The sequence below is a fragment of the Muscardinus avellanarius genome (assembly GCF_963383645.1).
Source record: "Muscardinus avellanarius genome assembly, chromosome: 4".
In the NCBI taxonomy this organism is placed as follows: Eukaryota; Metazoa; Chordata; class Mammalia; order Rodentia; family Gliridae; genus Muscardinus; species Muscardinus avellanarius.
In genome coordinates, this window is record NC_137789.1 from 7,596,434 (window position 1) to 7,623,480 (window position 27,047).

Genomic DNA, 27,047 nt, shown 5'->3' on the forward strand with positions numbered 1-27,047 from the left:
GCTGGAGAGTAAATCAGAGGCAATGAATCGGACTTCCCTTCTGTAAGGTTCTCAGGTTCCCCTGGGAGAAACAACGCCCAACAAAGCATTACAATCTAGTGAGACAGAGGCGAGGCAGAGACAAAGAAGAAGCCTACAGCCATGTGGGAAATACAGAGAGAGACGGGGAACAGGAGCTCAGCCCTGTGGCACACACAGCAAATAGCAGACAGAGAGCCCTGCAGTCCCAGAGATGCTCCAAGAAAGTGCCCTGCTTGGTCCTCCTGCATCCCACGGTGGTACCCAGGATGCTTCTGCTGCTACTCCTGACTCCTGCTTTCCTCCCCCAATGGGCAACTGTACCTCTCCCAGGCAGTGCCACCGCACCCTGCGCTTGTCTTGATTACAGCACTTACCGCCCTCCAATATAAATGTCTTTTAATTTGGCTGCTTCCCCACGGAGCTAAAAAGGCTTTAAGCAGGGATAAAGTATTACCCACTCTGTGTTCCAGCACTTAGCCCAGCCTAAGCATGTGATCCTTACAGGACAAGAACTGAACACTCCTCTCGTCTACGGGGAAGGCTGTGGAGAAATACACACCCTACCAGTTTTCTCCAAAAGGTTTCCCCCAGAAGTGTAAACAGTGATTTCTTAAAAGAGTCTAAGCATCTGGAGTCTTAATGGTAGGTTAAGTGTCTCTTTGCCTTAATGCTCACTCTCCAAACCTACAGAACCATTTTATACCATGAGCTCTTTACTGGAAGAAATATGGTGCTCTACCAAAAACAGGTGAGCCAAGAACACACACTCTTCTAAATAAATACTTCATGGAAATACCTACTGGGCATCAACTGTGCACCCCGCTCTGTGCTGGGCCCCCCAAGGAATACAACAGGACCTGTCACCTGCACCTCCTGAGCTGGGGAAGGGGGATGCCCAACTCCTGAGTACCAGGCATTATGCCAGACCCTTGACACAGATTCCCCCTGAGCCCAGGAGCCGTGAAGAAACTGAAGCCAGAGGAACATGTCACCAGGGGGGACCCACCGCCCAGTGGGCGGGACCCCAGGTGAGGGCAGAAAAGGAAGCTACACCCAGAATGCAGCTAAGCCACTGCTGCAGAATTACAGAACTTTCTTCTTCTTGTCCCTTGTTCCTCTAAGTTACTGACGACTATATAAACACAGACACTGATGATTCCCTTTTTGTTCTGGATCAGTGGTATACTAATTGGTGGGCATTATGTCAAAAAGGGGAGAAACTCCTTTCTCTGAGACTAAAAGAAAAATAGAAGGAGACGGGTCTTGAGGACTAAGCACCTTAGTACTTCTCATATAAGTGTGCGTGCGTGCACGCGCGCGCACACACACACACACACACACACACACACACACACACACACACATCTTATTAACAGGTCAAAATCTGATAAGCCACCTCAAGACCTGGAAGATAAAAACCCAAGTGGAGGAAGGAGGCCTGCTCCATATCCCCCCAAACCATGAAATGCTCTACAATGCAGAAGGAATTTTAAGACCACTTCTCTGGATTCTAGGAGCACTGGGGAAGCCTCCTGCTGCTTCTAACACAAGATGGCCTGCTGATACACAAAAACCTCCTCAGCAACAATTTTAAAACTGACTTTCAAGAATTCTGAATTTAAAAAAAAAATGTTAAAAACAGTTAAAAGCCTGCTTTGCTTCAGAGTCATCAGAGACCCTCAAGCCCGAGGGTCTACAACTCGTGCTATGCCGGGGGTGTCTTTTGCAAAATCCAACACGGCATCCGCGGCAGGCAGTGGCCCACCAACACCTGTGCTTTCCTAATGACATACGTTTCTCTGAGCATGGGATCATTTCCTGATAAAATCTACTTGTTACTGATGTAAAGACGTCCTTTTCTATTCCACAGGAAAAAAATTGTGAAGAAACACATTTCTTAGTGACGATAAAAGGTGTGGAATTTTTATACGTTTCGCCCAACTTAAGAGTGAGGCTGGATCTTGCCTTTCTGCTGAGACCTGGGAAAGCGAGTGATACAGATCACAGCAAGGGCAGGCGCCAGGCCTGCACTCTGCTTTAGAGGGACCTTCCTGAGGAACAAGGGAACCATGTTATCATGACAAGAGCACGCTCCTGGACTTGTAAAGTTTCGTGCGCACGCGCGCTCGCTCCCTCTCCCTCCCCCCCCTCTTGTTATTCTTCTCATTATTACTTTGCATACCATGCATGTCATGGCTTTAAAAGTCTCTCATCTTGCAAATAAGAACTTTAGAAAACCGACAAGTCACACAAAGTTGATGTCCAAAAGATATTTAAAGAATGCCAGAAGCTGTTCAGAATTACCATCATGGTGCTTTTTATTATGCCCCCATGGTGGATGGCATTACCAAATTTGGCAAATAAGCCTAGTCCTTGGTTTCTAAATTGAGAGTCAGGTGGGGTACACAGAGTCAGTCCATAGTCAAATCCAGCGTGACGCTTCTTTTTATAGTTTTATCAGGACAAAAACACACTCATGCAATTACATACTGTTTACAGCTGCTTTTCTGTTATACCAGAAGAGGCTGAGTAGAATATATCTAAAAAAAAAAAAAACAAAAAAAAACAACTATATGTATTCTTTGGCCTTTGCAGAACAAGCTTGCTGGCCTGCTCAGTCCTGCGTGTACGGACGATGGAGGCCCCGACACAGGCAGACCTCCAGGGCCTGGGGAAGGGGCCGAGAAGCAGAGCAGTGTGCAGCCCAGATCTGCTCAAGAGCAGCATTCAATTAGGGAAAGCAGGTGCCCCGAAGGATGGGCGATGTGAGGGCGAGGACAAGATGCTACTGAACAGCAGAAGAAAATGGAAAAACACAGTCCTCTCTGGTATCACTGGGGGAGTTTCCTGGCCTGCCAAAATACCAAGTTCTACAGATACTCAGGTCCCTTTAGACAAGACCGTGGTGTGTTTACAAATAACCCATAAGACCTCCTGTATCCTTGAAACCATCTCCACAACACTTAAATATTTCGTATATTTCAAACGATGTAAGTCTTACACAAACAGTTTTTATATTGTATTGTTTGGATAGCAAGAAAAACTGTATATGTTCAATAAGCCCAATTTTTCCCCAATATTCTGGATTCTGGTTGTGTCAACCTACCAATGTGGGACCCAGGGATACAGAGGGTTCACTGCACTCAAATGTGTGGAATAATCCTGTCGCAAGGACCCAGGAGCCAGGGCTAAGGGCTCCCAGTCGCCAAATCTAGGCCATTAGGGCGTCAATCTATATAGTAATAGTATGAGATTATCATCTATTGAATTAGGGAAGAATCCATGGATTTATAAGACAGATCAGACAAACTGATTATTGATAGACAGGAGGGGGGAGGGAGGAACAGCAAAGAGCAGAGGGAGGAGAGACTCCTTTTCAGTAGAATGCCAACCAATAACCATAGCTGCAATGAATGAGTTAGAAAATTACCATTTTATAACCATCACAGTAATAGTAATGGTTCAGATAAGAAATATTAATGGATGCTAAAATTTGTGAGGGATAATTTCATGAGGGAAAGAATATTTACAGAGCCTAAAAGTATCTACCCTCAAAAGTACTAATTATGAAAGATAACTCAGTGGTACCTTTACCAAGTTATCAAACTTATCACCAATAACTGTACAAAGTGACACTGTCTGTGCCCTGTTTGAGACACTGGGAAGGACACACCATCATCTCCTCTGTGATACTTCTGCCCAAAGAGCGCATAACATGAATCAAATTTTAAGGGTACATCAGGCAACCAAAATTGAGAAACATTCTACAGGAAAAAAAAAACTATCCCGCATTTTTTCTAAAAATGCCTTTTATGAAAGGCAAAGGAAGACAGAGGAGTTCTTAAAAAAAAAAAAAAATGAGTCCGGGAACTACATGCATCATGTGATCTTGAAACAAAGCCAATAAAATGCAAAAATGGAACAACTGGCAAAATTAGCTTGTTTATCTGTTAAGTTAGATAATAGTGGTTTGTCACTGCGAAACGATTTTGATCATCGTACTGTGGTTATAGGGAAGAAGGCTCTTATTTCTTAGGAAATACACACCAAGGTATTTAAGTATCTAATAGGAAAAAACACATAATATGTGTGCCGTACTCTAGGAGTCATGAAAACACACACATATAACAAGATGTTAGCCCGTGAACCCAGGCAGAGGAGTAACAGGGCTTCTTGACACTGTGCTTCTAACTCCTCTGTGAAAGTTAAAATTATCTCCAGATAAAAAGTTTAATGCTAAAAAATAAGGATCTTAAAAGTAGGAGAAGAAAAGAAGGAAGGAAGAAAGGAAAGAAGGAAGGAAGGAATGGAGGAAGGAAGGCAGATAAATAAAAAGCTACAACAGGCCACAAGCAGGAATATGAAGATACGGAAACAAAATGGAGAAATCGGGAGGAACGAGAGAAGCGATACATCCGTGCTCCCACTGCCTCCCTGGCTTGCGGTAGTGTCCACTTCCTGTTAAATACCTCATTGAATGAGAAAAGCATCCTACTCCCCAGAGAAGCTGGACGCGGCTCTCTGAGCCCCCGGACCTTTGCGCATTCTTTTTTCCTTGTTTGTGGTACTAGGGATGGAATCCAGGGGCGTTCTACCTCTGAGTGACACCCCTAGCCCTATTTTTTATTCTTTATTTTTAAACAGGGTCTCACTGAGTTGAAAAGGCCCTCACTGAGTAGCTGAAGCTGTCTGCAAACCCAGATCCTCCTGTCTCAGCCTTCCAAATGTTGGGATTACAAGCGTGCACCACCACGCCCGGCTTCTCTTCTACTACAGGACCTGACACACGGTTGGACATGTTCAGCTCCTCATGGGATCATGAGTTTTTGGTAAAATATAATGAGAATGATAACAACAATGGCAGAAATTATTTCCTCTGCCAGGCACAGCACTAAACAACTCTACACACACGTCTCATTTAAGGTCCCACAAGAGTCCCAAAGGGGGCTTTCTTGTTGGTGCTTCTAAAATCACTTCTTTGCAGGCATAAAAATGAGACGGGTTAATGTAGTCAAGGCCGCCTCACAAAGCGCCAAAGCTGAGATATAAGCTCTAGTATGACCTAAAACTATGTTTTTTTTTAATCAAAGTCAAAATCTGATTTCAGTATCATGTTACAATTCAGCCCAGATAAAACTTACTAAAACAGAATCATGGCTCTAAACCAAAATTCCTCCAGGTTTTGTGCCTGATACTGGTGAGCCCCTTAGCCCAGCACGTAAGTCAGTAGAGAGATGGGAAGCAGGACTTTCCACTCGGCTCACTAATCCTTTATTACGATGGTTTGCTTTCTTCCACAAATCAAAGATTTTTGACATTTGCACCCCAAGGCATATTAACTGTGAGGGCTGTGATTTCCCCTCCAAAACTCACACCACACAGGCCAGTGGCCACAAGCCCAACTTCTCTAACATCTTCTCTGAAGAAAAAAGTTTTAGTTCAGTGCTTTTACAAAATCTTTTTTAATTTTTTTTTCCTTTTTTATTTTTATGTAGACCGTAAAACTGGCACACATTCAGACTGTTTTAAGTCGCAGTGATCCCTATAAGTAAACTGCATGACCTTGAACAAGTTACATAGCCTTTATCCACCGCTTCTCTGTGTGTAGACTGAAAAGAACAAAACTGCACATGGTAGTCACCAGGATTAAAGGAAGAAATTTGGGGAAAGAAAGATTAGCAGCAATACACAGCACACCTTAGGAACTCAAACGCTGTGGTTACAAAACAAAAACAAGCCATGGATTTCTGAAAATACTGCTAATAAAGTCTCAAACATAAAAAACTAATACCAATGCATGAAAATAAAAAGCAATGCGAACTTACTGACCGAAACTAAGTTCAGTTGATCAAAACTCAGCTCAGTTCCGGAGCCACTAGCTACAAGAGGGTGTGCAGCTGCGTGGGGCGCCATCTAGTGGCCGCAAGGCAGAGCACAGTGGTGTAAATAGGTATTGAGGCAGAGGGGAACCTGAGAGAGGAGACTGAAAAACACCCCTTCTGCGCTCCTTAGTTTCTCAATGGGCGCTCCAGCCGACAGTGACCCAGAGTGTGAGGTTTACACCAGAGAGAATCCACATGGCTGCTCCCACGTCCTTAACACCAATACTATGCCAAGAATACCTTTAAAAGCCTTCAAATAGCAGCAGAGGCTGACTATGAAGAGTGAAAAAGTACGGCATTGAAGGCTTTCCCGGTGTGCTTGTGGAGGTCTCAGGGTGCAGGCACGCAGTCATGAAACCCTGTGAAACTTCACTTTCTCCGTTACACTGCAGGGGCCATGTGTTGGCTCGCATAATAAAAAATAATCACAGATGCTGAAATGTTGATATTACTGAAGGAAGCTTCCCAAAGAATGAGTTTCACTTTCAGTATTTCCAGGATTGGAAAACTACTATCATAAAATCACCTTAAGAAATCTAACTAGACAAATTATGTACTCTTATTATATGTTTCATGTTTAAAAAGTGAAGCTAAGCCTGGCGTGGTGGCTCATGCCTGTAATCCCAGCATTCCGGAGGCTGAGACAGGAGGATCTGGGTTCACGGCCAGCCTCAGCTACTTAGTGAGGCCCTCTGCAACTCAGTGAGACCCGGTTTCAAAATAAAGAATAAAAAATAGGGCTGGGGGTGTAACTAGGAGGTCAAATGCCCCTGGGTTCCATCCCCAGTACTAAAAAAAAAAAAAACCCAAAGCCAGTAGTCATATATCCAACTCTAGCCATTTTGTAAAAATAGCAGGTAATGTTTGCTAAGTATCTACTATGTGTTAGATATACATATGTCTAGAAAAACAAACTTACAGGGTATGAGGCCCTCAATTTTACAAAGGGGGAAACTGAGGCTCTAGGAAAGTAGGTTTCCTGCACATACTAAAGAGTTGTCACCTTCGGAAGACTGAGACCTGAGGATCAGGGTTCCTGGACAGCCTCAGCTACTTAGTGAGGCCCTCTGCAACTTAGTGAGACCTTGTTTCAAAATAAAACATAAAAAATAGGGCAGAGGGTGTAGCTCAGAGGTAGAAAGCCCATCCCAACCCCCCCCCCCAAAAAAAAAATTGTCACCTCCCATAATCACATGGCTCTTCCAACACAATTTGCCCCTAGTTGGGTCAGGCTGCTCCCAGGTAAATGCCATCCACAGATGCCCCCATGCTGGCACTGGCCAGCACATCTCTACACCACCTGCCAGGCCCGCCGGCCCCTCTGTACATGCAGCCTGCGCTCCCCTCAGATCACCCGTCCAGTACCAGGCAGTTAATTCAAAAAGCTATATGATCCAGATGTCACGCAAAAGCTAAACTTGCAAACCAGAAAAGCTCCCACCCCTACCTGGTGCACACAGGTTATATTGATTAGTCTCTGGAACTACACAGAGAAGGATCTGAGCTTGGGCAAAGTATGCAGTCTCTCTGACCTCAGTACTCTCATCTATACAATAAATTATTTACTCTCTTAAAAGTGTTGGAAAATTAAATAATATACACTGAGCATATAAACTATAAAAGGCTCTTGATAAATGGTAGTAGCTACTATTATTAGCAATTACAAGGCACATATATTTAAACCTAACCCTTGTTCCAGAGAGCCAAAACTGTTATTTTTAGGAATATTCACTAGCATGTTGACAATCTTTTTATTCTTTTTGAGTCTATTTTTAGAGGATGGAGAATGTCTAAATATACCACAAAATGGCTATGAATCTCTCATATACTCTCAACCAACTGATTCTGTGATGAGCAAATTATTAAAACACAGGGAGCTCTGTGCCTCCAAGAATTCCTTCAAAACAGACAAACCCTTAAAAAGAATGTCACTAACTTTCTATATAGGATATCTTCCTAGTTTCTCCTTGACCATTAAAATATATTCATAATTAAAAACCCTTACCTTGCACAGCTTCTGAGGACTGAAAAACACTGCTGGAGAGCCCAGGAAAACCATGAGCTGGCCTTTTTGTTAAAACACATTTTCAGAAATCTCTTTTAAAATTCATCACCACCAATGGAAATTCCTCTAAGGGCCTTCTACCACAATGAAACTTTCATTTAAAAACAAATAACAATGTTCAGTACTGTCCTTTTATCTCTTTTTCTTAAAGTATCCTATCAAAACTCGGTGGACTTGATTTAGAATTTCAGCCTGACTACCTCCCAGCTGTGCACCTTGGCTAAACAAGTTACTTTACATTTTTGAGCCTTAGATGCCTCATTTGAACAAAACAAAGCAGGCCGCCAGGAATAAAACCACCTACCTTGCAAGATCTTGTGTGGATCAGGTAATGCACAGGAAGCGCCTGGCACACAAGAGGCCCTCAGTGTGGTAACTCTTATTATAATCATTATTCCCAGTGCTGGAGAACACCCGAATTTTGAATTTTGCTGTTTTGGTTAAAAAATTGTAAGCCACTCTATGTTCCCTCAGGGGGATTTGTGACGAGGCAAAGGGGTCTTTTGATATCAAAGTTGCTGTTGGCATTCATTTGGCAATTATGTCTATTGCTCTGGCCTTGGGTTTCTGCTTGGCATCAAAGACTGCAGGTTAATTCCTTCCGCTGATAAGAGGGTTTATTGGGTATAGGACAGAGACTTCCAAAATTCTGGTTTTACTCTAATTTTAAAAAATAGTTCATGGGTTTAGGGAGGAACTATCAGAGAACACTGAAGTTCCTCAAGAAAGAATAAACATAAATAATCATGTAGAGAAAGACCCCTACTGGTCTGCATATTTACAGAGTACAGGCATGCTCTCCTGCTTGTGTGAACAGCACACTGCTCGTGGACCCTGCCTTCACGGATATGTGCAGAGCTATTAGACATTTCAGCCCACACCCTGGCCAGGTGCTCTCAAGGGTGAAGAGCAAAGTTCTTTACTGACCGCCCAGTTCCAAACACTTTCTAGTTCTTTTACCTTTATGAAAATTAAAACAACACTGAAAGGAAGAGCAAAGTTCAGTTTGCAAGGGCTATTTCCCAAGAATAATGTGAGGTGCCCAGGACACAGGAGATGCAAGCCCAGGCTCCTCCTCCCAAAAGACTCCCACTCTCCCAGGAAGACAAAGAGATGCAAACAGGGAGCTAAACCAGAGAACAGTGAAGTGCTGGGCACCAGGAGAACCACAAATCTGGCCATGGAGCCCACTGCGGAGAGGGAATGGAAGAGTGGGCTAGAAAATTGGACTCGATAAGTCTTTCTACCCAACAGGGATAACGGGACAAGAAAAGAGTGCACGTGAGGCCAGTGTTTCTGTTCTCCTTCTGGGTTTAACTAACTGCACCAACACAGTGTGACCCAAAATAGACCTCTGAGCATCAGAAGGAAAGGGACCACAGAGCTTGAACCTTCATTTTAATTTTTTGGATTTTTTTTTTTTTTTTTGGTGATGTGAATTGAACCCAAAGGTATTTTATCTCTGAACTACACCCCAGCCCTCTTTCATTTTTATTTGGAAATGGGGTCTCACTAGGTTGCTGAGAACATCGCTAAGTTGCTGAGGCTGGCCTCGAACTTGGAAACCCTCCTGTCTCAGTCTCCCAAGTACTGGACTACAGGCATGTGCCACCACGCCCAGCTTGACTTTATGTATGTAAGGTGCCTTGGGCAAGCCACTTTAAAGGTCAAGCTCCTGGTATCTACAACTGAAAAACTGGCTCATAACCTCTGTGTCCCTGGGCTGTTACTAGTAGTATAATTACAAACAGGACCCAGGACACACAAGTGCCTCAAAAACTGTTCTAGGCTGCCTTAGTTAAATCTAAACCATATGGTCACCAAATATTTCAGAAGGGCAAGTGAAGAAATACGTGGTGTTCCCGCGGAAAGACGGCATCTATAAACCTGAACTTATTCTCTATCACAGAGGACCGCAGGAGATTTTCCTCTCTACCTCCAGGACCAGCACAAAAGCCTGGCGAGCTGGCTGTTCAATCCATGGGCGATTAATGCCCAAAGGTCCAAACACAGTCAGTGGGTCACTTCAAATCATCATACAGTACCTCAAAGTCAGAAGTGGTTTACCTAAAATAGTCATCACACCCATTTTCTTATAAAACCCAACCAAAAAGTAAATGAATAAACTGATAACCAGAAGAAACATGAGTAAAACTAGCAGCACCCTCCTCTGGATGAAACAGGTACCCATGCTGCAGCATGGAGGCGCCACCCCTAAGGACAATTGCAGTCCTTATTCCTGCCTCGCTTTACAAGTCTGACCACTTTCAAATACAGTTTCCAAAAGGAACCCCCCCTTCAAAAAAATAAAACATTAAGCCAACTGGATTGTATGCATTACAGTGAAATCCACACAGGGTACTAATCATCCCTTCACACACATGTAGCCATCACATATATCCTGAGTAATGCCGAGAATCCTAACATTGGAGAAATTGATATGAAAAACGCTGATTTTTGGAACACCTATGAAAAACTACCATCGGGACACAGATACACCACCTTAATCCTGAGTTCTCCGCTCCACTTCCTCCTGTAACCAGCAGCAACTAAATGTAACTCGGCAGACAACCAGCCACCAATCCATATATTATCAGATAATTAAAGACACAGCGTTACGTAATCTTATTTAATGGTTATTTGGCTTGGATTGAAAACCATCCAAACCAATATTGAAGAGTTGGATTAAATTATAATACGTCAGACATTTCTGAAGCTATTTCTTAGTGAGAGTCAGCACAACCCTTATTGGCAAATATGATATAAAACATAAAACATTTCTTTCGTGTCCAATTAACCTCCTTAGCAAGAAACACAAAGTCAGTTCACGCCCAGGCACTTTAACAGGGGTGGGGAAAGGAGAATAACACAGCCTATTTTCTTTGATTCTCTCTTATCATCAAGTAAACATTACCTGTGTTTTTGTTAGAGAAACAGATCCAGTATGTTGAGAAGTGGGAAGAGTACCAGCTATCCCGGGCAAATAAAAATAAAATCAGTAACTAATGCCTATCAGGAAACACAAACCAGGAAAAAATTTAAAAATCACTCTGTACTGGTTAAGTATTTCTCCTGATATCACTGCAGCTCCGAATCTTAAAGATTATACTAATTGTATAATTCAACTAAGAACTTAGCAAACATGTATGAACACTGAATTCCAAAAAAAACCTGCATCTCATTTATAAACTGTTTCATTATCATAATGTGTTGATTACTAAATTGAAATACTGGCCCACAGGCAGGCTTTAATTCAAAAGTGCCTCTTGGCCTGAGCATTAAAATCCTGTAGGATAAGTCTACCGTGAACGTTTGCTTTTGCAAAAACGACAAGTACAGAAAGAAACTTTTCTTAAAAGAGCCAAGATAAGGATTCCTAAACGACACGTATTATTTCCTTTACATCTTAGTCAACCAGGAACAATCACTTTAATTATACTGGTTTCTGCAGGGGTTTTAATTAACATGTGAGAAGTGCTCTATCCCATCTTTTGGGAAAGGTACAAGCAGAAAGAACAGGTACCTTAGAGAATGAAGATCTGGACTCAAATTTTTACATCTAGCTACAATCCTCAGCTCCCTCCCTAAAAAAGACACCAATATCTTGCCTAACAGGGATGCAAGTATGAGATGGAACTACATCGCATGTGCCTTGATTGCCTTGGAAAATTTTCAGATATCATGCAAACAAAAGGTACTCTTAGCGTTTGGAGGCATGAACTGTAAAATATATCCATTACAGGTCCCATCACATCACAATAAAATAAATGTTTGCGATGCTGACCAATCATCTCTTAGTGCCAGCCACCCTGATGCCAGAGTCCAGATTCAGAATGACCCCTTAAAATTACTTTCCTTAAAGGCAAACAGTCAAAAACATAGCTAAATGAAAATAAAAACGTCTTTGTGTAGCCAATAGGCTATCAGATTTAAAATCAAACTTTCTGAACAAGCATTCAAGGTCTGACTTTAGATGCTATGTTTTAGAAAGGCACTTGTAATTTTGGAGTTATGTAACAGAGCATAATTAATATTTTAAGCGACAGAGCTTTGCATTCAGGATGTCAGCCTATGATTTTAGGGAGAATATTTTAGTTTGAAGCCATCTAAATCAGCGGTAACAGAGCAACATCTGGGTAGCACCTCTTTCTTCACCTGGGAGAAATGTGCTTCTCGAGAGTATGAAACATTGATGAAAAGTAAGACAATCAGTCAAGTTTAACATCCCAAAAAACACTAAATGGTAGTGTTGCCCGGGAACCTGTTTCTAGTAACCAGGAGCCATTTACACTAGTGAAAACACTGAAACAAACAAACAAACAAAAAATGTGAATGTACCGGCCACACAATATTATGGTAGCACCGCACAGAAAATAATCCTCACTTCTAAAATAAGATAATTCATTACACTTTCAAGTTATCCTTCTAACTGCATGCACAGTAACTTTGATTCGGCTTCTTCATTAGAAAAAAGACACTTGCTTCCACAATCCAGAATATCTCTAATGCCAGGGATCTCACACAATGTACAAAGAAATGTCTTTCCTAGAGATGACAGCCGAGCAGGCGACAAAAGATATATGTAAGTCACAAAGAGCCAGAGCGTACAGACCTAACTGGAGGACTGCTCTGAAGGGCGTGGAATACAACTTACATCCATTTCCTCTCATCTAGGAATGTAAGTTAGGACTTTTCTCACAAGCTCATTCTAGTAAAGAAAATAAGCATGCAATTAAAATAAAAATAGGGAAGCCCCGTGCACCCACTTCTGTTCAACAATTCAAATACGCTGACATGCTAGGAGACGGGAAGAGTTTCTCCACCACCGCCATCAGTGCCCAACACACACCCTACTTCGAAGAAATGGACTGGCTAGGCGAATACCAGAGGCCGTAGTTTGAAAACATACTATCTATATACAAATGGAATATGTCTGCCTCATCTTTCACTTCCAACAATAAAAGCGCCAGGGCCAACATTGGGAGCAGCAGACCGGATTTAACTAGGGAACCACAGCTGTCACCGCACAGAGCGACTCGTGCAGAGGGTAACAGATAGGACCAGAGAAGGTCTCCATCCTTTCCCAAGGGTGGGGGGGGGGGAAACAGACCCAGAGCCCCCAGCCCACCTGAAACACGGATGCCAGACCCAGGAGTAGCGGTCTGCTCCGGGAAGGCAGGCTGATTACCGTCCATGCCGGCTGCTTATTCCCGAAGCCCGAGGGGCGGCGAGCGGAGGGGCCCCGTCCCGGGTAGGCGTGCCTCCAGGCACCGCACCGCGTCCCGGGCTCCGCGCCTCCCGAGCCGATGGGCGGAGTGTGCGAGTGGCTCGGGCGGTGAGGACGCCTCCGCCCGGGCGCGGACCCCGTGCCGGCCGCCCCCGAGGGGCGCCCCAGCCCTCCCCGGGGCCTCCGGGCAGCGCGCCCCGGGACCCGGCCCGGGGGTCCGCGGCGCTGCCTCGAGCGCGGGGGTCGGCCCCGGCGCCTCCCCGGGTCCCCAAACTTCGCCAACAGCCCGAGCACCTGTTCCCTTCACCTCTCGTGCCCGCGATCCCCTCCCGCGCCCGCATCTTCGGCAGCCCGTCCCCCCGCGGGTCCGCGCAGCCCCGCACCGGCTCCCGACCCTCCCCGAGGGGCTCACCCACCGCGGGCCCCCCCAGAACTTTGCCCCGGCGGCTCCGGCCCCCAGCCCCCGCCGGGCGCCCGGCCTCCGGCCCCGCGCTCACCTTGGCTCACCAGGCGCAGCGCGTGCGTGAACGAGGGGTCCAGGGAGTCCTTCTCCGCCATCAGCTCGGGCAGGTACTTCTCCTCCATGCTCGCCGGCCCCGGCCCGGGTGCGCCCTCGGCGGCCGAGCCGGGCGGGGCGCGGGGCGGGCAGGGCCGCGCAGCGCGGTCCCCGGGAGCCCAGGCGGGCGGCCGCGCCTCCGGGGCGATCGGCGCGCTCGGGGACCCCGCGCCGGCTGAGCCCGCCGCCGCCAGCCGCGCAGCCAGCCCCGGCCCGCGCCCCCGGCCGCGCCCGCCCCGCCCGCCGCGCCTGCGCACTGGCGCCCGCCGCCCCCGCCCCGCCGGCCCGCGCCGCCCGCACCCCCGGGCGCGCACCGAGGCCTCCCGCCGGCGCGGCCCCGCCCGCCGCCCAGGCTGGGCAGCCGAGCCCCCCGGGAGGTCGGGCGGCGAGCCCAAGGTCACCCAGCGAGCGACCCCGGGGAGAGGGTCCCGGCCCGAGCCGCCCGGGGACCCCGGGTTCCGCCCAGCCCGGCTGCGGGGAAGGCTACCCGGCGCCCAGCCCTTTGGACTTCCCCAAGTCGGGTCGCCTCGCCGTCCCCTGGTATCTGCGCGGAAGCCGCGCAGCCCCGTCCGTCCTCCGGGCTCGGGCTCGCCGAGCGCCAGCCTCCCGGGACCCGCGGTGCGAGGTCGGTTACATAAACGCGCTCGCCCTTCAGCGCGTCTTTGCCGTCCACTTGCTCCCGGTTGTCATTCTCTATGGCCGGCCCCCGGCTGTGCGCGCACTTGGAGGGGTGAGCGGCGCCCTGCACGTGGGCGAAGTCCTCTGTCCCCCTCTGCCCACCCAACCAACCCCCTGCAAACACTCCCCGGGCTCTTTGCACAATTGCTGAGACTTGCAGAGGAGTGTGGAGTAAATAGCCCACAGCTGGCCAAGGACTAGCCAGGGGTTAGGGTTCTTGTCCTGACTTTGCCTTTAAACCCCCACGTCCAGTCTGGTCCTGGGGGTAATCTTCCCTGGACGGCATTCCAGGACTGCCCCCAGCAAAGCTGGTCACTTCTGTGTCCCTCCAGCCCAGGCCAGAGGTCATTCACAGACAGCTGCAACGCTCTGCTTTCAGTGGACCTTAAGCATCTCAGGGACGGAGCTGAGTCTTCTTTTAAGGGGAAGGCCCCCAATGCCTGGTGCTTGAGACAGACATTGGTGCGGTGGAGGAAGGTCTGTTGAAGGTGGAATGCTGCCCCTCTCTGTGGCTGGGGCCACACACTCCCCCAGGCAACCTCCGTCTGTGCCCTGGGTCTCTAAAGAGCTCCCAGCTGCTCCAATGCCCAGCTCCCCCATCCCACTGCGGGCTCTCTTCAGCACCCATCCCCGGCTCAGCTCAGACCTGGCCCCAGAAGAGGTACCACTCAGAGGCCTGGTAAGATTTCTCCTCATGTCTCCCTTGAGTCTAAAGTTCCAAAAAGAGAGAAGGTCAGATAGTCAGACACAGGCTCTGTGTCTCACTGACTGTGACCCTCGAGCACGGCATGTCACCTGTGCCTCTGTTTCCTCATCTGTCAAGGAGAAATGACAAAGAACCTGTCTCATAAAAAGGTCATGAGGATTCATCATGAAAGATTCTAAACAAGCCGGGCCTGGTGGTGCACACTTGTAATCCCAGCATTTGGGAGGCGAAGACCCGAGAATCCTGGTTCTTGGGCAACCTCACTACTTAGGGAGGCCCTTTGCAACTCAGTGAGACCCTGTTTTAAAAATATAAAGACTAAAAAGTAGGGCTGGGGGTGTAGCTCAGAGGTACGATGCCCCTGGGTTCCATCCCCAGTATCGCAAAAAAGGAAAGAAAGAACCTAAACAGCATCTAATACGTGACGAATGCTGTTCTTTGAGGTTTTGCCTGCTGCGTGGAAACTTGCCTTCTCTTCAACAGCAGTGCCCACAGGCACTGAGCTTTCCATCCTGTGTCCTTTGGTCGCTTCGCTGCTGGGCCTGGCACAGGACCCCAGGGACAAAGGAAGGACCCTGGACAGGCAAACCTGTGTCTGATCCTGGGCTCTGGTCGCAGCCTGGCTGCCCAGGCTGGATGGCTTCAGCCTAGCCCATACTCCAGCTTGGTTAATTAGCTTGATGTCTGAGCTCCACGTCCACACCTCCAGTACCTGAATTATGCCAGCAGTCCTGAGGGCAGCTGGAAGGAAGATTCATGAGGAAAAAGTTTTCTCCTTTTACAACTGAATGGAAATACATACCCCCAAACTCATATCTCTGCTCATGGGACCCTCATTCTACTGTGACTCCCTGATAGCTGCTTGGGAGGGGCACAGGGGGCCAGAGAGTGCCTGGGATGAGCTCCAGGAGAGGGGAATGAGGACCAGATGCTCAGCTGCCCCCCCCTTGAACACTTGGTCCCAGACTCCTTCCTAACAGCTCTTCTCCCTCTGCACCTTCCAATTAGACCTTCTGCCCCACTGACAGTCCAAACCTTGAATAATCACCGCTTTTATTAAGCATTTACTAAGTGCCAGATACCAGGCTACTGACTTTACGTACAGTTCCCTCTACACCCTGCAGCAATGATTCTATTTATCATCATTAACCAATAAGGAGCCAGGGCTCAGAGCAGTTGAATACTTTGCTTAATGTCCCACAGCTGTCACTGAAAGATCCCAGACCCACTTTACCCCCCCCCCTTCCTGGTTCTGCCTTCCCAGGTAGCCACCTGAGACCCCTGAGACTGGCTCTCCTTCCGCCCCTCTCTGAGCAGTTGGCAGCGGCATCCCGCCAGCAGCTGGGAAGGAGGGCTGCACGCCGGGAGGATGACACCAAAGGCACTGAATCTCTTGCTGTAGACACTCCTTCTCGCAGAGTCTTCCAAGAGGGCAGGTGCCAGCACTGTGAGTGCCTACACCAGGTCCTCCAGGGAAGGAGGAGATGGATGTCTCTGTGAGATGCACAGGAAATTGTCCCCACCCACCAACCTGGCCGAGCCTTGGCTGCAGAGTCCCTTCATGCCTTGCTGCACACTGCTGGGCGCAAGATGGCCCTCCTGCAGGCCCCAACCCTGAGGTCTTTGTGAGCATGAGAAGTCTATTTTTTTTTTTTGGGGGGGGGTTGTCTTGAAATACAGCCCTTTGGTTTCCAGATTGCATGGGTGCTTATTGGGCTCATACTGTGTCAAGTCTACACTGGATACCAAGGACAAGCATGCACGAACAGACTTCTCTGAAGCCAGGGGTCCTCAAAGGCACCAAGCTACGGTGTACTTGGTCCGCCCGGGCCTGGAGGCCACGAGCTGCAATAAGGGACTCTGGTTTCCTACAGACCCAGGTTGGCAACGCCTCTCAGCCCCAGGGATGGAGAGGGCACTTTCCACACTCCACTCCATCCCCATTCACCACCCACAGGGCTGTCTCAGGAACTACAGCAAGTCCCCACAGCCCCAGACAGTCACCACCGGGGCTCTGTCCACCAGATCCCCAGCCTCCTCCATCTCCAACTGCCTCCATCTCCCCAGTCATGGGGAAAGAAAGGCAGTCTCTTCCCTGGCCTCTCCCTGACACCAAGCGCAGTGAGTCAGACACGGGCCAGCAACACTGTGTGGTCGGGGGACACACAAAATGGAGGGCTTGTGTTTGAGGTAGTGGTCCTGATTGTACACAATTGCTTCTCACATACAAGCTCCTGGTCCCTTTTGTTTAAGAGGCAATGAAGTCCAAAGCTGACTGCATTGAGGGCCCAGCAGACCTCGTTTAGCCCCCTGGCTTCCTTGCTTACTCGCCGCGCAACCTCCCATCAGCCCTTGGCATCTCTGAGCACAGGGTGAGGAACATAGCCTACCCTGCAGGATCACAAGGTTTAAATGGAAGCATTGACCTTGTCTTAGGCACTAAGTATATTTGAAATATTTTCCATGGCCTCCCTCTCAGCTCCAGAAAAATGGTGAGTACTTCCTGATGACACTCAACACTGTGGGTCCTGGTCATCTGCAGACCCTGCCCTTCCTCACTTGTCCTCAGAGCCACTGGGTACCTGGTCCCAGTGGTCAGTTCACAGCAACACTTGATATTCTCCTGAAACACATTCCCCTAAGTGCTTTTAGCACTACCTGCTCCCTGAGACAAGTGAGTTTGTCATGTAAGATGGGCACCAAAAGATGGCATAGCCTTACCCTGCAACACCTAGATGACTGGCTTCAAGGTAAAAGACACCAAGAATGCTCACATTGCTCCCTGACTCTAGTCAGTTACAACAGAAAATGCACTTTTGAAACTTGCGACTGTTGCTAAACAGACTCAACACAGTCATGGAAGATACAGAGAAACTCCTCAAAGTTGGGGCCCTCTCAGAGTTCAAAGCCATCCACAAATGAGGGATGCCTTGCCTTTTTTAAAATTTTACTCAACAATCTTAAAAAAAAAAAACTCCTATGTTCGATGTTTTATAGAAATGTCTCTGGAAAGAAACTCAGACATCAAGTTGTTGGCAAGCACTAATTTTTACAGATGAAGAAAATATTGCTCAGAAAGTTTATGTGGACTATATTTGGTAAGTGGAAACCTGGACACATTGCGTACACACACACACACACACACACACACCTGGTCAATTCAACCTATTTGATCAGGTCTTCCAGCCCAGTCACTCACATTCCTGGAGACACGTAGCCTTCTGCTTCTGTGTCCATGTGCCCCCCTGCGGGTCCATACCCTCCTCTCACTACTTGACGATGGAAAGTTCAGTTCCTCTTTCCTCTTGCAGAATCTTTGAACAGAGCAGGCGCCATCCTAGTTCAGTGATCTGTTCAGCAGCTAAGGAACCACAGCTATTCCGCACACTCCCCCTAGTGGCCAATTTTGGAAGCTCACACCCTCGAAAGTTTGTGTTGGGTGAAGCAGATTTTCACCCTAGTGGGACTCAACACCACCCCAGGAAGGAGGACACCGCCCCAGAAAAATATGATCTTAAGTCAAAGCAACTGGAAATGAAAGACGGCAGAGAAAAAAGAGAAGAAAATTTTGACAGAGAGGGGGAAAAGAATAACGAAAGAAAAAGATGTATAAAATAGAAGAGAGACCAAGGGAATAAAAAGGCTCAAAGCAGGAATGTTTTACAATTTTAAGCCTTTCTCCATTTCAAAGATAAACACACAAAAATAGTGATGGAAAACCCCCAAGAATCGACATGTCCAGAGTCAGCCGGCCACCGTCTAGGAGTCAGATGGGTAAGGGCGAGCTAGGTAAGAGGCAGGCAGGGCCTGTCTTTGACCCCACATGGATGACTCCGTGATCTTCCCACATCCCAAGTCTTTCTCTGTATTTGTGAGCCTGTAAAAGTAGCTAATAACAGTTGTTCTCTTCCTATTTTACTGAGATCTGATGAGAACAATAAAGGTTTGCAGAGAAAAACCCTGAAAATTGCTCTGAGCTCTCAGATAGAACCATCATAGAAGTGTGTTTTATTATTTTCCTTGATGTAGCAGCTGCCCTCTATATTCTTCTCTTCCTAGTCTGAAAGGTGATCTGCAATGCTGGACCGCTGAAGTGCTCGCTGTATTTCAACAATGCATCGAGTTATCACCACCTCTGGTGCATTGTAAGATTCTGTGATGTGAAAAGCTCTGTTGAAATGTAAAACATTATTGCCGCAGTAGTAAAAATATCTATGTCCATCTCCTGACCTACTATTTCATGTCAGAATTCATAGAGGCACACACAGAACAATTTCATCCACATTAGTAGATTTTTTTTTTTTACAGCAAAACTACACATATCTGAGTTTGGCAAAATGATCCGAAAAATACATTTCTGCCAGTATCAAGTTACCCCCAGTATCTGAACAGCTACCAAGGGGGTGATGAAGTTTTTAAAATCCACTGCGAAAGTGAACACATCCAGGTCTCATATTAAAACGCCAGCTTGTGCTAGTGTTCTTTTTTAGTTAAAACACAAAGAGTTGAGCTTAACCAAAATGGCTATGGAGAAACAAGACATAAAGTAGAAATCTTGTGCTCAAGTGAAACCGTTGCTCACAGAAGAAAACCTTTCAAAACAGACATGGGCCCTGGTCAGCGGTCATCCATGGTCTCCCCATGTGTCTCCGTAAATTTCATTCTTTGAGTTATTTGTACCATGGCTCCAGTCCTCTCGGTAACCTCAGCCATCATCCCTACTCTGCCAGGATTCATACCAGGGTGATATATAACACGCCCAAACCCCTTTCTTATAGATCGTGTGTAAGGAAGACTAAAAATTTGGTAACTTTGATAGACTTTATCCTGCTCCAGATGGCAGCTAGCATGCGTGAACATCCCAGCTTTCTTTAGCAAATTGTACCCTTAGATGCAATCTTTCTCGGTCTTCTTAGCCATTCTCATTGGAAATTGGTCTGCAAAGCACCAGCGACTTTGATGTGCAAACTGCAGTGGCCTGTGCACAGTTCCACATGGTAAGTTACCCTGGAGCATGCAGCACCTGAGGCTGCCGGCTGAGAAGTTCTGAAGCTATGGGCCACCGCTACTCAGCTGGGTGCCTGGGCAAGGTAGTCTCTCCAGACCTCCACGTGTACAATGAAGCAGTGTCCCTCCCCAAACACAGGTGAAGCTTTCCATGAGCTAAATGTGAGTGCAGTGCACAGCCTGGCTCTAGGTGAGCCCAGAACAGGCGGAGATCAATAGAACCGCACTGTCCCTCAGAAAGACAGGGTGAGCCACCTAGGGGATTTTAAATCTCCTAGAAACCACTGAACAGTGTGAAAAGACACAGATGAAAGTTAATTTTCATAAGGTTATATACCAACTACAAAATATCCGGAATATTATTACAACACATAATCAATAATTTTAAAATATTAACAAGACTTTGCATTTTTATGTGGTACTAGGGATTGGACCCAAGGGCCATACCTTTATCCCCTTTTAATTTTTATTGCAAAACAAGGTATTATTAATTTGCCCAGGCTGGCCTCAAACTTATGATCTTCAGCCTCCCAAGTACTGAGATTATAGGCATATGATATTATACCTGGCTAATATTTTACATTTAAAAAATAAAAATCACCTGGGCGTGGTGGTGCACGCTTGTAATCCCAGTGCTTAGGAGGCTGAGACAGGAGGATCGCACAGGTTCAAAGCCAGCCTCAGCTACTTAGTGAGGCTCTCAGCAACTGAGTGAGACCCTGCTTCCGAATAAAATATAAAATAGGTCTGGGAGTATATCCCAGAGGTAGAAAATCCCCTGGGTTCCACCCCAGTACCACAAAAGAAATAAAAATTATAAGAAGTCTTTGGAATCTAGTATTTTGTACCTATGGCACATCTCAACCCGATACAAAGTTTTCATGTATGTATGCCATCCTACCAAAATTATAAAATGGTGTTTAATAAAAAAATACTGCTTCTATTTTAAAATTTAAATTCAATTAATTAAAATTAAATAAGATTAAAACTACTTTTCCACTAAGTGAGCCCCAGGTAAAGTACTCATTGGCCACAGGTGGCCAGTGGCTATTGTGTTGGGCAGCACAGAGTAAGAAGAGATTGAGTAAGAAGAGATTTGGGGATGTGAAATGGAAAGGGGATGTGAAATCTATAACCAAATAAATGCGCAGTTGTCTTACGTCATAGAAACTCCAGGTGCAAATATCCAGGACTGGTGCAGTGGCTACAAGATATTGTTCATGGACAGGTTCCTTCAATCTTTCTGCTTGATGAACCTTGAAAAAGAAAAATGGGTTCCCTCCTTCCACCCCGGGCATCATGACTTCCCTTCTGACAGGAAAGATGGGAAGAAGGAATAGCTAAAGGGGAATGGTCAGTACCTGTTGGCTCTGCTCAGCTGATAAGATGCTTTCTTGGAAACCCCATCAAAAGGCGGCACTCAACCATCATTAACCATGTATAGCGCACATGGGCATCCTTGCATGAGGCAGAACTGGCAAATGTACTGTTTTAACTGGCCACATTGCTGCCTCCAACGAAATTGACTTCTCCAGTAAGGATCAGGGGACGGTGGCTGTTTAACAAGAAACTGGCAACCTCTTTCAGAGGTGGCATCTGCAATTGGCATTACTCCTACCACTGCTATCACTACTACCACTAAACTACCACCACAAACTTGTAGATGATCTCCCAGGGGTACTTGCAATCTTTAAAAAATGATAGGGCTGTGTCTTTATGTTATTCTTATTTTTTTAATTTTCTTTGCTAAAGAAACAAAACTCCCCTTATGGCTCCACATCTTAGGATCTGGTTGAGTGCGGCCATGGAGTCAGGACAGATGGAGATAGGAAGGCAGGGAGACTGGACTGCCTTCCTGCATGAGCTGTGGATACCGGAAGATGATGGAGTCTGGCAAAACAGTTTCTTCATGGGAATCACATAGAAGCCATGGCTCAAGTTAGCATTGGATGGGAATTTGCGTCCAGCAACTGGGAGAGTAACTGGAAGGCAAGCACGTGTTCCCTGTGGAGGGCTTTTCTTTTTTACGGGCACCAAAGACTTTTCTGTGGGTCCAGCTGCAACTTGGAGACTTTCTTGGGATCCTGTCTTCCTACGCTTTATTCTCCTTACAATGCCCCTGTTCATCACCAGGTAGGAGAGCAAACCCAGTATCACCAAGGTATGGCCCTATTTGTTTTTAGAGTTACTTACAACCTGAGCCTCACAATGAGGTCAACGATATGAGCCCTTGATACATCAAATGTGTAGATGAGATGGACAAATGGGTGCACGATGCTCAGCTCAGCCCTTAACACATAGACAGTGCTCAATAAATTATTAGACTGAGTAATTATGCCAGTGGGAGTTGTGTTTACTTTGGTCAATGATATCAATTAATAGATTGGTCAGAATCCTGGGAGAAGGAAACAAATGGTGTCCTCCAAAGGAATCACTATCGAGTTTCATAAAAGAAAACATTTATAAAAAGAGAGTAGGACCTGGGCGTGGTGGTGCACACTTGTAATCCCTGCGCTTGGGAGGCTGAGACAGGAGGATCACACAGGTTCGAAGCCAGCCTCAGCTACTTAGTGAGGCTCTCAGCAACTCAGTGAGACCCTGTTTCCAAATAAAACATAAAATAGGTCTGGGAGTATAGCCCGGAGATAGAAAAGCCCCTGAGTTCCACCCCCAGTACCATACACACACAAAAAAGGATAAGTGCCATGGTTTAGATCTGGAAGGTTCCCCAGAAAAGCTCATGGTGTTGGCCATGCAGCAATGTTCAGAGGTGGAATAATTCCATCAAGAGGGCTCTAACTCCTTCCATGAACTTGTGTGTTGAGGGATTCATAACTTGAGTCGATTTACTGGGTGGTAGCTGTGTATAGGTGGGACGGAAGTAGGTCATTAGGGGCGTGCCCTTGGGGACTACATCTGTCACTGATCTCTTCTCCTTCTCTGCTTTCTGGCCACCAAGAGCTGAGCAGCTTTCTGCTGCGATGTTTCTGCCTCAGAACTCACCAAGCATGGACTGAAACCTCTTAAAGCAAGAGTCTAAGCCTTTCCTCTTCCAAGTAGTTCTTATCAGGTCTTTTGGTCATGGTGACACAAAGTTAACCAATACAGAGGGGTTAAAGGAAACTGACAGAAGATTTCAGGATGTGGGCCAATAGTGGAAACCCTCATCATCACACATCTGGAGAGGCAAGAGCACAAATAGGTCTCAGCACCTGGGAGAACTGCCGAGGTAGGAGACGGCTCCAACAGGAGCTCCGGCTGCACATGGGAGCACAGCGCCGCCAAACAGGGGTGTGTGCAAGAAGGACCCAGGGGTCTAAACACTCCGATCTTACCTCCCACCAGGTGCCTCTCATCAGCTGAGCCCAAAAGAAGCTGGGGGTCAGGGGAGCTGAGCTGACCTGCTCCTGCTCCATAGAGGCTGACCTTCCAGAGCACAAAATGAGAACAAAAAGAGTGACTCAGAGGGGTAAAAGCAGGAAGACCAAACCATCATGCCATGTACTATAGTGAAAACTTTCACCTTAAATATCTGGTAGTGACTCACTGGCTTTCTACTTAATTATAGTTAATTCTCTTTTCTCTTTGTGGTGTTTGGCACACCTGTCATATACGTGCGTGGCTCCCAGTTGAGAGTCCAGAGACAGAGAGGAATCCTGTGTCATAGAAAGCTCGAGGTCCTGACTCATTCAGAATTTCAACACTGCGCCTCTCCCACTCACTAACCACATGGCCGAGGGCAAGCTAGCAGGGCACTCTGAACCTTACTCTCTAATCAGTTGCAGGGGCGGACATGTGGTTGCCTCCCTGGCTGGATGTGAAGATTAAGCGAAACAGCACAAGTCTCTTCTGCATTTGCTGCCATATGGAAGTTGTAGACACAGAAACTGAAAGATCATGTTCTCAAGGTTAATTGTGTGGGTACAAATCTCAGCTCATGTATGTATGTATGCATCTATGTTATGTATATAGGTATCTTGGCGCTGGAGATTGAACTGAGGATAATTTTACCTTCAAGCTACCCTCTCAGATGTTTGTATTTTTTATTTTGAAACCATCTCATTAGGTTACTGAGGGCCTCACTAAGTTGCTGAGCATGGCTTTGAACCTGCAATCCTCCTGTCTCGGCCTCCCAAGTACTGGGATTTCAGGTGTGTGCCACCACACCTGGCTAGCTCCAACATTCTTAAACTCTGAGTCCCTAGGCTAACTACTTAACCTTTTACTTTCTTGGTTCTGTTATACATAAATAAAGAAAAATTATCACTGAATTATATCGAGTTAAATTATCTGTGCCAAGAACAGTGATTGGGGCAGTGTATGGCTCTCACTGGCACTCAGTACCCCCATCACAGGTAAGACCAGCCCGTGCACACTGAACTCCCAGCCTCTCCCTCTGAGAGAAGAGCAGGGACAATCAGCACCAGACGCCTGGACAGCTCCCTCCTCATCTGCCCCAGTGTCAGTGGGAATACCCTCCTCACCCTGTCATAGTGAGAGGCAAGTATCTTGGACATCTGAGCAGGTACAGAGGACACAAAAGGGTTCACGGGTGATGGCTCTTTGTCCTCAGAAGAAAAGTACAGAAACCACATTCTCATGCTTCACCCAAGAAAAACAGGGCTTTGTCCAAGTATAGGGCCACTAAGAATAGCAGTTAAGATTAAAATCTAAGGACTCAGCTTCTCTCTAGTATGTGGCCTTGAGCTCTTAACATCTCTGCAGTTTCATTCCCTTAATTGTAAGAAGAGAATCACAACAGCACCTACCTCGCCAGGTTATTATGAAGACAAATTGAGTTAATATTTGAAAGTGTTTAGGATAGAGCCTAGCACGTAGTAAGTTCTTAAATAAATGGAATCATCTAAGTTCAGTAAAAGAAATTTTCCTAACTGATTCCCTTAGTGTAGGGTACGGGTCTGAGACATTGTCCTTCACAGAGAGCTAAGATCAATTAAAAATTGTGTTTGTCCAGGAAAAAGATAGACAGTGCTTAAGTCAGCAAAATCAAGAGGTCCTTTATTGACACAAGTCACTCAGATCCACTATTTAGCGTTCTGTGGCTTAAGAATGATTTGATCTTTTGATATCACAGACAAAACAAAGCCCTGCCAATACTTCCTGATTATGGACATAAGACTTGGCAGGCTGGAAGTAAAGTTCTTGCTCTCCCCTTACCAGTGTGTGCATGTGACTGGGTCATTTAATCTTTCTTGAGGCCTCTATTTTCCCATCTATGAAATGGGGGGAGTGATTACCATGTTAATATTCCCATAGCTGCTCAATAAATAAAATTTTTTTCTACCTTTCACCTCTGAAATCTGTGAACAAGGACAAATCAAGGAAAGAATCATTTCAGGAGACTGAACTTCATAGATGGTGTCATCAGATATTAAAGAAATAAGTTTGAAAACTAATGTCCACGACAGTTTTTAATTTTTTTATGTTCAAGCAATCATGCTTCTTGTTTACTTACCAGAAAACAAGCTCTGTCATCTTACTTTGAATGAAAGGGCCTAAAAGTCTAATACCTAAGGGTCTGTATTAGATCATTTTATATTGCTATACCAAAATATCTGAGGCTTGGTACTTTATGAAGAAAAGCGGTTTATCTAGCTCTGAGTTCTGGAGGGTGAAAGTCCAAGATAAGGTGGTCCCATCGGTTCCACAGCAGATGTCATTATGGTATAAGTGGCGGGAGGGTGGCACAAAGAGCTCAGAAGTAGAGAGAAGCCAGAGAGGGGGATAGGCCAAGATTTCTCTTTTACAGCAACTCTCTTGCAAGAACTAGGTGGGATCCCATGAACTTAATCCCCTCCAAGAAGTGCCCATATGACCCAAAGACCTCCCACTAGGCTCTGCTTCCTAATGGGTCCACCACCTGTTAATAGTTAATATCACTATACAACATGTAAACTCTAGGAGTACACATTCAAATTATATCTAAACTGTAGCAGAGGCGTAGCAGAAAGAATACAGGGTCTGGAACCTGGTTTTTCAACTCCAATGATACTTGCCTTTGGCAAGTGACTTTTCTGATCCAAAGTTTCCTCGACTGCAAATGCCTACCTCATAGGAATGTCGAGATTAAATGATATTTTGTACATAAGTTGTCTGCATACAGTAGGGGCTTAGTAAATGGTAGCTATTATAGCAAGTTCATGTGCCCCTTGGGAAAAAAAATTAGGCTTCTCGTCAAATCAAACAGCTGTGCAAAGTGGATGCAAGAAATCTACATAAATTGCACTCTGTGCTGATGATTTATTTTCTAGATTTCCTAAAATATAGGGAGAAATAGAGCATTGTACTCCAAAGAAATAACACCACTTCTGTTGAAGAAGATGTTGTGTTCTAATGACACGAGGTCCATTTACTTCAAGTGAAGTACACACAGAAACCAGAAGCTGGAGAAGCTGCTTCCACACGGGCCTTTGGAGTGAGCTGAGAACCCGGGGCTCATGGAGAGCAGTTTCTGTTGGTCTCTCAATAGTTTTGCCAAGATGTCAAATTTGCCTTTGTCACAGGCCCCTCAGTGAGCCTGAGAGTCCTATAAGGGAGCCTCTGAATGAAGAGTACTGTGGTCCCATTTTGCAATTCAATCTTTGCCTTTCATAAAGTAGGTGTCCATTGTTTTGCAAATAGCTTTCATATTGTTCTTCTTCCCTCAATCCCACAAACACTCTGCTCTCAGGCTTCTTGAGCTCATTGGATGACCTCTCCATTACCCTAGAAACCCAGAAGCCACTGCCCTTCCCTGAACCCTCGCTGGGGCTCTGCCCACAATTCCTGTGGCTCTTTCCTCCTAAACATCCCTGGACTCCCCCTCCTTGTGTCCCTCCTCCCTCTCCTCCACAATCCTCTCACTGATCTCCTGCTCTCTGGCCTCCCTCTGTCCACACTGCACC

At 46.3% G+C, this 27,047-nt stretch overlaps 1 protein-coding gene across 2 annotated transcripts in view; it reads right to left on the bottom strand.

Moving 5' to 3' along the window:
• KHDRBS3 (KH RNA binding domain containing, signal transduction associated 3) overlaps positions 1-13,780 on the bottom strand; it is a gene marked incomplete at both ends in the record, with an annotated part of 181,516 nt that extends 167,736 nt beyond the window's left edge. For both annotated transcript variants that reach the window (XM_080695126.1, XM_080695125.1), the window contains one exon: positions 13,693-13,780. In XM_080695126.1, coding sequence (XP_080551252.1) covers positions 13,693-13,780 — 88 coding nt within the window. The remainder of the gene's footprint in view (positions 1-13,692) is intronic.
• Between the last annotated feature and the right edge of the window lie 13,267 nt (positions 13,781-27,047).